We start from the raw sequence: 13,079 nt of genomic DNA, 5'->3' as shown, positions 1-13,079 counted from the left end.
GAGGTCACCAGTAAAAACCGGTCTGCAAGACTGGCCAGGCTACAGTGACAGCCAGAACCTATTATTCCTCCTCAATAAGATGCCACAGTAAGGCCTAGTAGTTGGCAGGAGACGTCGGTGAGGCCATGGCATGTAGTAAAGGGGTAAGGTTGGTTTTATAAAAGTGCACTCTGATCAGGACGGGTAGGGTTACAGATGGACTGATCAGGATTGCATTAACAACCTCTCATTAAGAATCTCTCCAGGCTACGAGAGATGACAACTACTTCTACACATGGAAACAAGAAAACTAAAACGTTCCACATGCATGCAACAAAACCTGCTTAAGTAGCGTCCTAACTGGGTACTATTATGTTAAAAATTCAGCGAATCAGAGTCAGCAGTGATTGGCCAAAATGGAGTCTAACTAGATGATCAGAGATAACAGCAGACCAATCACAGAATCAAGTAAATAGTCACATCACCTGATGAGGGTATGGTGCTTGTTTATGGGTGCATGTACCTCCCTCTTTCTCTTTGTTAAAAGTCTCCATAGTTCAAGGTCGTATTATGTTTGACAGTTAAACTTAAAAAAATGGGACAGAGGTTACAAAATAGGAAAAGCCGAACACACACAAGAATATCAGTGGAACAGAAAAGTCTCTCTTTCACGCTGTTAAATATCATAGAAAACTATTTTGACTTATTTGACTTTTTTGACCCTCTATTTATGAAAAATACATTTAAGTGAAAGTATATTGGGAAAGGCATGGGCAGGGGGTTTAAAACAGAACTCATGCAACTCATATATTTTGTTAAGGTGCTTGTATTGAATTCTATTGTACAGGTGTTTTCTTTTAGCTGTAATTTGGTTAAATCATCCCTTTAACAGTGTGACCACTAGTTAATCATTAACAACATCATTCTTGAAAATGTGGGGGCAAACAGATCCTTTGTTATATTGTGTTAAAATGACCTGCTTTACACGGTCATGTTAAAAAGTCTCAGAAAAACATGTACAATGAATGATAACAAGTCTATTGATATTTTTGAGTGCCCTTGGATTAGCCCTATAGACGTCCTTTGTATTAGCATTACTGTAAATGAAATGTTTGCTTTTTACCACAAACACGGTCAAAAAGCTTGTAGTGAAAAGTCTCTTAGATCCCCCTAGGTCAATTCTACTGATATCCTGTCTACTGTTAATAAGAACTTTGAAAGAAAAGCAGCAATAAAATTAACCAAAGCTTGTTTTTAATGGTGCACAATCTACTTAGAAAAAAAACCTTCAAGACAATTATAAAAAGAAAGATTCAGGAAATATTTACCCGCAATTACTTGGCAAAGTCTGACACCGTGTCTACACCATGTCTTTTTGTCTAATGACAAAAGATATTAGAAACAAATTAGAACCCATTATAATTTTTAAAGGGGTGATATGACACGGCTAAAACGAATATTATCATTTGTTTTAGATGTAATGCAATGTGTATACACGATTTAAGGTTCAAAAACGCTATATTTTGCACATACCATGCATGTTTGTATCTCCTCTTTGCCTCGCCTCTCTGAAACGAGCATTTTTACAAAGCTCATCGCCCTGAAAAGCGAGGTGTGCTGTGATTGGCCAGTTAACCAGTGAGTAGTGATTGGTGGAATACTGCAAGCGTGTGACGGAAATGTAACGCCTCTTACCATATTTGGGACATCAGGTTCCAAAGCAATTGTGCTGACAGGTACGCCCATCTTACTTGCGTATACATTTGGGCGGTCTTAGTCAAATCATACCACAAACTGACGTAGATTTGTGGGGGTGTGGTTACACGAGGCGTTTCAGGCAGGTCTGGGTGAGCATTCGCTTTTAGATAGAATGCATCTTTTTTTCCGACACTTCAATTTTTGCAATTCTACGTGTCTAATACATACATGGGCAACTTATAACACACCAAAGACACGTGCTCGCGCAATATGACCCCTTTAAATTTGTCCACACTGGATGCGGCGCGGCGTGACAAACCCATTAAGAACAAGCAGGTTGCCATGTCGCGTCCGGTGTAGACTTTAGCTGTGTCCCAATTCGGGGGCTACAACCTTCTGAGGTCACGGACTTAAAAACGAGAACTTGTCTTTCCAAGCACGCAGCCTGAAAAGTCCAAGAACCGAACTGAAATGAGACGGTCTAGCCTCGCGGAGGATTTCCTAATTGCGTCACCTGCTGCTCATGTTGCGTGGCGACAGCAGCAGGACACAGCAGTGACGTTTCTGACTTTTTTAAACAAATACGGAGCCAGAAAAATGATATTTTATTTTAGAGAATATGACACGTTTATGTAGATTAAAACAGCCCAACAGTATATTAAATTAACCAACCTTAGAAATTTAAAACACAATAATGCACCAATAATGTTAATGAACAACATCATATATAATATTAAAACCAGTGGTGTAAAGTATTGGAGTAAATGTACTTAGTTACTTTACTTAAGTATCTTTTTGGCTACTTTGTAGTTGTACTGAGTATTAAAGATATTAGCAACTTTTACTCTCTACTTAACTACATTTTTGAACAAGTATATGTACTCTTTACTCCACTACATTTGTAATGACTAATGCAATTACACATTACATTTTGCATGGCACCTATCTTATAATTAATATTGCCATTTACAGGGTAATGAAGGTACTACAATCTTGTGGATTTTGCCCTAATTTACAAAAACTTGTCAACATGGCTTCTTTATATGAATATGAGTGCAGTATCAGGTAGAAGTCAATCGCTGGCGGTTTACACACGGTTAGCCCTTACACGCTATTTCTACAGTAATATATTGGCAACACTCTTGCCAGCTAGTTACTGTAGGTCACACATCTACAAAAGCTCTTATTTTTAAAACTAACTCTTCCTAAATGTGCTCTAAACATGTTTGCTCAAAATTTGACCATGTGGTGGGACTATTGCCATGAAGTGATGTAAACCAGTAAAAAGAATGTATAGTATTTCAATTTTCAAAAGTGCTCTCACACTATATAGACAAAATATTAACCTATAGAATGAGTCGGACACAGAGAAATGAACAATCCACATATGAATCTCAACAATGGTGACAATCAACTGAACAGCTTCATGCTGCAATGCATGCTGGGTACATAGTACAAAACTCATTCATGATTGTTTGTCACCATTGATGAGGTTTGTATGTCAAGTGTCTAACTGTGTCTCAATTGCAAAGAAAGATTTTCTGACAGAGATCTTTCCATTATAACATGTAATCACTTTACCAAACATATCTTAATAAATCTTAAATGCTATATTATTATTATTTAATGATTGAATTCTTTCAGATGTATCTTCAGTTACTAAGCAAACATAAAGTTGCGGTTCCTGTAAAGTCCCTTTCAGTGTTATTGTATAAGTGTACATTTTAAAGCTACAAGAAAGTCAAAGAGTCCAACCAAAGCAAACACTGATCGCCATAATGGTGACTTAAAACATAATTGAACCACTATGAACTAGAGTTAAATCTCAATAAGATCTTACACAGATGACAGAAATAAAGTGAAAGTGGTGTCTGTAATATGTGAAGATGTTATTGATGTTTGTTTTTAATTCTCCTCTGGTGAAATCTTGACAGATTTATTGTGTTCATCTGTTATTTACATCTGTATCTTCAAACAGCCATTGCAGTAGTTTACTGTAAAACACCTACAGTAACTAGCTGGCAACACTGTTGCCAATGTATTGACTGTAGAAATGGCAGGTAAGGGCTAACAGTGTATGTGAAATGAGGACATGACTGCAGCTGGCGATGAGGCCCAAACCAGCATGTCCAGTGCAAAAAGGATTTGACTTTTTAATTTTACTTAACATTATTTTATTTATCCGTTATATTGAAGACACCTTTTTGAAGAATGTTGGCTTACTTATGAGCACTTGAGTTTAAATGAGACTTGGGTGTTTGTAATGACGTAGGTTATGGTGTCGACCATGATTTGTTGCATTTTGAGGTGTTCAGTCTTATTATGATTTAAGAAAATAAATGCGATTGCTCTCCTCACAAATCAACTGTTTCTTGTTTTTCACTGACGTGTCTCTTAAGTGTTGAGGACTAGTGCTGCTTTGAGCCTAACATTCAGTATGAGTAAAATACTCAAGTACTGTTAAAATCAGATACTCTAAGACTTTTACTAAGTCGTTTTGGAATTGGTGACTTGTAACTTGTAATGGAGTCATTTTCACTGCAAGGTATCTGTACTTTTACTTAAGTATGGTTTTCAGGTACTCTTTACACCTCTGAGTATAAAACATCTGATGGCGAACCGTCGTTTTTGTGAATTACATACTTTTATTCAACTAAAGTTTTGAATGATTATTTAGTTTTCAAGCCGTTACAGGCGCGCAATGAATCTAGGGATACCCAAGGCTGTTAAGGATACATTCGTTCTATCCTTCAAAACCCACGGAAATAAGGTCGCATTTTGGGGCTGCATTTGAAGCAACCTTTGAATCGGGACAGCCTTACCAGCCTTCAGTCGCGCTGCTGTGACGCAATCGGTCTTAAAATGCAGCCTTCAAAGCACGCAGCCCCCGAATTGGGACACAGCCATGGTGTGAGAATCTTTGTATTAAACATTACATGCAGTATTTGCTGCCCCCTACTTGTCAAATCTATTTCAGTCTGCTATGTTCTTTGGTTTATTAAAATATCTTATAAAAATTCTGCACATTACTGTTTACTGTTTTTTCTATTTTTTTATCAAGTAGAGGAGTAAGCAGTATTTTATAAAAAACTTGTAAATGCAAACAATTTGAAAAATGTCCAAATAATAAGACTAATAATTATATCATGGTTTAATAACCATATAGCCTACTGCTATTTTTTAGCAAATTTAGATCATCCAGATATTCCATACATATACAAACAAACATACTCTGCAGTACACAAGAGAAAGTGCTGTATAGTAGTAGTAAGCTATTTCAGACAGCCTTTGTATCCAGGGCTTTATTCCAAATTCAAAACAGCAAGCTTTATAGACAGCATCTTTGGCATGTTGTTGAATTATCAGTTTTAAACATTTTCCTCATCAGATTGTATTAAAAAGGCATTTGTTGTATGTTTTACTTAGATTTCCACTGTAGCTATGAACAATATTTTTAATTATTTTTTTCCATCAATGACAAACTTGTTTATCCAAACAAACACATGCAATTTAATCGGCATCATCACAAATTTATTATGTGACTTAGAAATAAAAATGGAAAAAACAAAACAAAAAGAGAGAAGAATTATATAAAAAAGAAATACATGACAGAAAGCTAACTGTGCTATTGGGGAGGGGCAGCACTGGGTGGGAACTCAGTGCCTGCGTAGAGAAAAAAACAACAACTGGCCATGACTGGCAAGCTCACTATGTCAATTAACATGAGGGGAAAAAACAGAAAACACACCCAGTGGTCATAAGACATTAACAAATCACTTTAAGCCTCATAATTTCTCATATCCTCCAACATGACAGTCTTTTACTTTAGGATACACTCATTCACATCATCATGGTATAATCGCAACAGAACAGTGCTTCATTAAAAAGGAGGATTAAAGAGCATATCATGTGATCTTCATAAAGAGTCTGTAAATGACTGTACTGCCACTTAAGAATGATGCCTCAAACTAACACAGAGCTGCACCAATATATGCAAAACCAAAAACAAACATGATGAAACTGTAACAAACATGGTGAAACGTTGAATGGCTAAGGCTAAATAATTTAAATTACACAAAATTGGAAGAGCTTAACATTTCTGGAAAGGGCAAAAGAAGCCATTAAATGTTGTATGATGACAGAAATGCCTGAGGTAAGATTCAGCCTTTAGTTTGTATTGACGCTGTCAATCAATATACAGTTGGAGAGGAACTGAGCTCTGGATCTAAAAACATTAAGCAAATAAGTGGAATTAAGAGTTGCCATATACTTTTAAAGTGGTTATTTTTTCAAACAACACTGCATATTTCTGGCAGTTCTTTGTGCGTTTGAATGAAGGTTATGGGAGTTCCAGAGCGCTCAGGTCCTGTGCAGTCCAGCCTAATGTATGCCTGATGCTTTTAGATGTGGAGAATAGTTGGCATATGAGGTTAACCGTTTCTAGGTCAGTGGGGTGTCCGGAGGTGTTCTGGTCCTCAGAGCTGTCCTCACACACGCCAACAGGAATAAACAAAACAAAAACATGGGGCCGTACGTACATAAAGTAACTTGTTTTGGTCAACGGAGGGTCCAGGCTGGTATTATTGGCAACTAGATGGTGTTGATGGACCTAGTGGTTTAAAATATCTTTTTCTTTTTGTTCTTTTCCAAGGTTCTTTAGAGAAAAATGGACAAATAGAAAAATGAAGAGGAAATAACATCAACTAACTGACACGGTATATAGCAACAGTATTGAATCTTGAGTCAACATGTCAATTGAGAAAAAAAGTGAGAAAAGTCAAGTCAGAAAAAAAAATCTGAAAACAGTATCATAACCGTTGCTTCTTCTGTTCAAATCACACACAAGTTCTTTTCAGCTGCAATTGTGTATAATATACATTTAAGCCCGGTTTCACAGACAAGGGTTGAGGCTTAACTTGCTCTAAAATATCTTTAAATTTGTCAGTGCCATCGTTTTGTCTCAAGATGCACACCAGTAATGTTTTTACTAAGGCATTTTTATAAAAACAACTTAAATGTCCTAATTTAACTAAAGGTTAGTCATGGCTTAAACTAATCCCTGTCTGTGAAACTGGGCATTAGTGTTAAAATACAAATTATTCTGCTCCTATTAAGTGTCTGCAACTATTTGGAAAAGCATTTGCTTGTGGAGCAGGTTTGAAACAGAGTGCTGGTGTGTGTGTACCTGGAAGCATCCAGTTTTTGCTGCTCCAGCAGGCGTTGATGGGTCTCCCAGTTGACCTTCTCCTCCTCAAGCTGACGTCTCTTTTCCTCTAGCTCCTTGTGCTGGGCCTCCAGATTCTTCTTCATCTGCTCATGACGTCGCTGTAGCTAAATGGACAAACAGACAAGAACAGAGATCTTATTCAAATGCACTTGACCTACAAAATTAAAGAAGACATGAAATGAACAGATAACTACACGAATACTTAAAAAGTGAAATAACGGGCTGTTATGACACTTCACTGGTTCCTTAATGATACAACTACATCCCCTTAAAGGTTGAGTAGGCAATCCTGTCCAGAAACGTTTTTTTGTCATGCTGGTTGGAAGTCTCTTAACATCCTAATAGCAACCAATAAGAAAAGTGATACATTGGTATTTTCATAATTATATATCCTCTGTGAAAGGCGTAGGACCAAAAAACGTTTGCCCAATCATTGCCCTCGCACCGAGGGTCATGTGTCCATTTTCAGTCAACGTATTTTGCATCCCACTGCGCACCCTGTTCATGCAAATACCATACGTCATCAGCGCGGTCACATACCCTGTGCAGACACAGTGGGAGAATGGCAGGTAAACAGCTGGAACCTAACTTTCCCCTTGTTAAATGTGTGCAAGTTTGCAAGTGGCACTTGCAAACGACGAACAAAAAGAAGGACCATCTTAAAAACTGCCACTTCTAAAAATGTCTAATCAGCAAAGAGGTTAAAGCAGAATTCCATTCGCGAATGCATTCCAGTCCCTGACTGTGGTTCCCAGGGGTTTCTGGGCTTTCCCGCTCGGTCTGTTCGCAAATTTTTCACTGGAGGTTTCAACAGGAAATGGGTGTGAAAGATGGGGAAATCCTGGTCAAAACAGGAGTGTTGACGGGTATGATTATAATCAGTGTTGATTTTCCACGCTGGGAGCAAGTGCGGGAGTCAAGGGTTTCAAAGATGATACCATGGTAACTTCTGGACAGGTAGATTCATGTTACGATTCGATTTTGATGGGTTTTGATTATGTTGCTTATGTAGTTTGTAGACCTTTATATATTACATCATTACCCAGCGTCTAACGGGAACTATGCTGCATCTAATCCCGTTTTAAAACTGTTGTTTATGGTAGCGGTTTTTGCTATTGTAGTAACGTTATTTACTTTGTACTGTAACATGTTCTCACTGTTGAATGAGACATGATTTAAATGGAATTGATCCAAGAGCTTCTGGTTTGTGTGTGTTCATGTGTTTTGGAGGAGGCGTGGCTTTGGACGCCGATTCGCATGGAGGGTGGGATCATGATTTCAGTGCTAGAAGGCTAAAGTTAGCATCTTACCAAATCTTTTCTATTATTTTGACCTGTTTCTCCAGTTTTCATTTTCTGCAAATAAATGCAAATAGAAACCATATTTTTATTTGAAATTTGGGAGAAATATTGTATATATACAGTTAGGTCCATAAATATTTGGACAGAAGCACATTTTTTGTTATTTTAACTGTGTATGAAAGTGTATTCGAGTTACAGTTTTATAATAGATATTGTCTTAAAGTGCACACTCTCAGCTTTATTTAGAGTGTATTCACATCCAGATTAGCTGAAGGATTTAGGAATTACAGCTCTTTAATATGAAGCGCCCCCCCTTTTTAAAGGGACCAAAAGTAATTGGACAGTTGAATAAAAAGCTGTTTTATTCACATGTATGGGCTTTTCCTTAAATAATTTTGTCATAAATGAAGCATGTTAAAGGTCTAGAGTTGATTCTACATGTGGTGCATTTGGAAGCTGTTGCTGTGAACCCACATCATGGGGTTCAGGGAGATCGCCATGCAAGTGAAACAGACCATAGTTAGATTTCAAAAACACTACACATCCATCAAAAAGATGCCAGGAACATTAAGAGCGGCCAAATCAACAATTTGGTACATTCTAAGAAAAAAACAACACACCGCTGAGCTCAGTAACAAAACAATCCTGGGCGTCCATTAGTGTTGCTTTCGTCAACGAAAATTATGACGAAATATGGTCGTCAACGAACCTTTATCACGTGACGAAAACGAGACGAGACGCAACGTAAATGCTGGTCATGTGACGATGACTATAATTAAATGTACAATGCAATATTGTTGACGAATAAAAACGAGACTAAATGTGGTTTACAAAATAAAAACTATGCTAAAATGTCTCTTCATTGTCGTTGACCAAAACGAGACGAGACGAAATGTTATAACGTTATTTCGTCTGATGCGGAATCCTGTTAGTTAAATGTCGTCTGGCTGTTCTGCGTGTCTGAATGAATTATGTGCACAGTTTAACATACAACACGAGTGATGGTCGAGGATTTATCTGCGTCTGCACTGTATGAGGATATGAACACAAGAACTTCATCTCCACAGTTGCTCTGAGTTTATTTTACGAGCGTTTACTGTTTGAGTGAAGCTATCGGCAAACACAAAAACTCAAGCGTCTAACCAAAGACCCGTCAAAATAAAAGTCCCGTTAAATTGAACACTCCGACAAAAAATACTTTAGTGAACTATAATAACTTTAAACCTCTCTAGCTCCAGTGCTATGTGCAAAAAAAGTCTGCATTAATTTACTGCATTCTGTATGCTACTACAGGGCACTGAGGGCACGTACTCTTCTCCTGTTGGTTCTTTGCAATGCTGGCAAATGTAACCTTACAGTTGACTTGCCAAATCACTTCCATTTGTTTTATTAATAAAGGATATTGGAAGTAAAATCGGTCTGGGTTATGACAAATGCTACACACAGCGAGAAAAAGAAAATATGTATAGGAAAAAGATGCATCGAGAATTGTTTTATCATCACATTCGCCCTCTGAATCGTAATCGAATCGCATCGTGACGTGCCTAGAGATTCCCACCCCTACCGATGGCCGTAAATTCAAATCAGACGTCTTCCGTGTCTGGAATAAGATGACCTTGTTTGAAATGGGTTTGGCTAAAATAAAATTTTGGTTTCGTCTATACTACTAGGTACTTATACTGACTGGGTTACATAGAATTGCATTACTAAAAAGAGACTAAAATACAATTTTCATTGACTAAAACTAGACTAAAATGTCATCAGTTTTCGTCGACTAAAACTAGACGAAAATAGTCATGGATAATTCTGACTTAAAATAAGACTAAAATGCTCAGACTTTTAGTCGACTGAAACTTGACTAGACTAAAAAGTGTATGAACGTAACTAAAACTAATAAAAACTAAAATGACAGCTTGACACAAAGACTAGACTAAAACTAAAATTAAAACAGGCCGCCAAAAACAACACTAGCGTCCATATGAGATAAAAGTGGTGGATGATGACATTATCCTCTCCATGATGAAGAAAAACACCTTCACAACGTCCGGACAAGTGAAGAACACTCTCCAAGAGGTAAATATGTCAATGTTTGTCAATCAAAACAATAAAGAGAATACAAGGAAAAAATAGAGAGGGTTTACAACAAGGTGCAAAAGCCTCAAGAATAGGATGGGTAGATTAGACTTCTGAAATAGCCGAACAAACTCTAGAAAGCATTTTTTTGGAGAGTTCAAATTAATTTCAGCCTGCATAAGACTAAAAAGAATAAAAGATATGGAGAAGGCTTGGAATATCTCATGATATGAGCATACAACATCTTCAGTAAAATAGTGTTCAGGCAGTGTGATTCCATTTCCATGCATGACGTCCTCAGGCACTGGGTCACTGGTGTTTTTTTGGTGATGTAACAGAAGACAGAAGCATCCGGATTAATTCTTCACTTGTCTGGAAGTTGTGAAGATGTTTTTCTTTATCATGGAGAGGATAATATCATCATCCACCACTTTGATCTCATATGGACACCTAGGATTGTTTTGTTACTGAGCTCAGCGGTGTGTTTTTTTTCCCCCAGAATGTCCCAAATTGTTGATTTGGCCGCTCTTAATGTTCCTGGCATCTTTCTGACGGATGTGTAGTGTTTTTAAAATCTAACTATGGTCTGTTTCACTTGCATGGAGATCTCCCTGAACCCCATGATGTGGGTTCACAGCAACAGCTTCCAAATGCAAACACCACATGTAAAATCAACTCCAGACCTTTAACATGCATCATTTATGAAGAAATTATTTAAGGAAAAGCCCATACCTGTGAATAAAACAGCTTTTTATTCAACTGTCCAATTACTTTTGGTCCCTTGAAAAAGGGGAGAGCTTCATATTAAAGAGCTGTAATTCCTAAATCCTTCAGATAATCTGGATGTGAATACACTCTAAATAAATCTGAGAGTGTGCACTTTAAGACAATATCTATTATAAAACTGTAACTCGAAAACATATTGATACACAGCTAAAATAACAAAAAATGTGCCTCTGTCCAAATATTTATGGCCCTAACTGTAAATTATTTATTTATTAATATATAGCATTTACAAAATACAGGGCTCCAGACGCTCTTTGCTGCGACCAAATGGTCGTAGTTTTTGAGACAGCGCGAGTATTTTTTACAAGTACTCGGGCATGTGCGACCTGCAAATTTGGAATGTGTAAAGACGAGTAGAACGCGAGCCCGCCACCAGTGCAGGCTGTGTGAGATAGTCAACTGCGCGGGTCACTCGTGTCACTGATGTTTCCCGCTGCCGTTGCAGATGTGCACAATCCAGGTTGTTATTGACAAGTTTGAACGATTTGAATGAATGAGGCATTTATATAGCGTTTTATTGTGTATACATATATATTGTGTACACCCAAAACGCTTTACAATCATATGAGGGGGGTCTCTCCTCAACCACCACCAGTGTGCAGCATCCACCTGGATGATGCGACGGCAGCCACAGATTTGATATGAGACATTTAAAACGAAACTAATCGCGAGTTAGGAAGTTCATTTCAGGAAACATCATTTATCTGTGGATTACTTGAGACAACGCTGGATCATTTCAAATCCGTTCACAGCAAGAACAAACGACAGGTGAATGATCTTGTTAAGTTTTATTTGACGTTATATTTACATGTGTTGTGAACATGAGGAAAAGTGTCCTTAATACACAATAAAATCATCGTAAGAACGTAATAATACGAGACCTTTCATTTAACACTGTAAAAAATTAAATACATACTTTTTGACAAGCGCAATTTCTATTGGTTCAAATGAATTCAGATTACAGTCTATTTAGCACCAATCAATAACAAAGCTTCTCTGTAGACTGCCTCTTTTTAAATAAGCAGAGCCAAATCTGGTCATCAAGTAACTTATTTGTCAGTATCAGTAATACAGTTATTTTGGGGAAAAATGTGAAAAATTGCATTGCAGGCTGATTTAAGGTGTGACCCTAAATCTTTTGCTTGCGCTCCTAAAATTTTCAGTCAGGGGCTACAGTGCTCCTTGTAAAAAAAGTTAGTCTGGAGACCTGAAAATATATTTTTTTCAAAGCTGGCTGTTAGTAAAGTTCATTAATAATTTCAAGTTCCTTTAAAGGAATCATATCACTGATAGCTTAGGTATAACTGTTATGTGGTATGAATGAATAGTTAAGTGTAAATGTTGGGCACGTTATACACTCAGTGGTCACAGCTATTCAGAATACAACAGTCAAACATATTGAAATAAATCAGTTAAATAACAAACATGGCCGCCGAGTGGCACGACTTCCGTAAACGGACTTTGGTGTATCTCACCTGCACTAGACACACAAGTCAGGTTGGAGGGAAGGAAGTTCGTCAGTAGTTGTAGAACTCCAGTAAGTAGGCTGTCAAGGTTATTTTATTCACTTTAAACATCAGGTGAAGTGGTTCTCTTTAATATAGTTGATGCTCACAATATAAACGTTAACGGCCACAAATAGCCACAGCCCCTTGCCATTTAGGGCGCGCACAAACCAGTGGCAATTTAGCGACTTAAGCACACTATTTAGCGAAATTCAGACCCGTTTTGTCCATTAAAGGTGCCCAGCGACTTAGCTTTCATTCAGTTGGAAAACGTCGTCAATACTGCCCCGCGAGATCTTGCTTTCTCGGCGTCTGTTTTGTGTAGTGTGAGTGGCAGATAAGCTCCGCATTCAGTTGACCAAAATGCAGCCGACTCATCAATGAATGAGTACAAAACAGCGTTTCCAAGTATCTGTCACAAGTACAATTTTGGCTGTATTATTTGTGTCCCCTTCAAAAATTACTCTTGAAAAGTTTTATGTTTATTGTCCCCCCCAACTCTAGATTAAA

General features: G+C 37.6%; 1 protein-coding gene and 1 long non-coding RNA gene across 6 annotated transcripts in view; one reads left to right on the top strand and one right to left on the bottom strand.

Moving 5' to 3' along the window:
• Window positions 1–13,079, top strand: part of LOC130567537 (uncharacterized) — a 199,246-nt gene that overhangs the window by 12,074 nt on the left and 174,093 nt on the right. The gene's annotated exons all lie outside the window — the stretch shown is intronic.
• The window catches only part of septin7a (septin 7a), a 60,289-nt gene continuing 52,109 nt past the window's right edge, over window positions 4,900–13,079 (bottom strand). For 2 of the 4 annotated variants that reach the window (XM_057355717.1, XM_057355718.1), the window contains 2 exons: window positions 6,863–7,008; window positions 4,900–6,331 (listed from right to left, as the gene is read on the bottom strand). In XM_057355717.1, coding sequence (XP_057211700.1) covers window positions 6,295–6,331; window positions 6,863–7,008 — 183 coding nt within the window. In that variant the 3' untranslated portion in view covers window positions 4,900–6,294. The other 2 variants (XM_057355714.1, XM_057355715.1) reach the window with 1 other exon arrangement.

Source organism: Triplophysa rosa, linkage group LG16, assembly GCF_024868665.1.
Source record: "Triplophysa rosa linkage group LG16, Trosa_1v2, whole genome shotgun sequence".
In the NCBI taxonomy this organism is placed as follows: Eukaryota; Metazoa; Chordata; class Actinopteri; order Cypriniformes; family Nemacheilidae; genus Triplophysa; species Triplophysa rosa.
The sequence above is the reverse complement of the archived record's forward strand: the minus strand, read 5'-3'. Positions and strand labels throughout refer to the sequence as shown.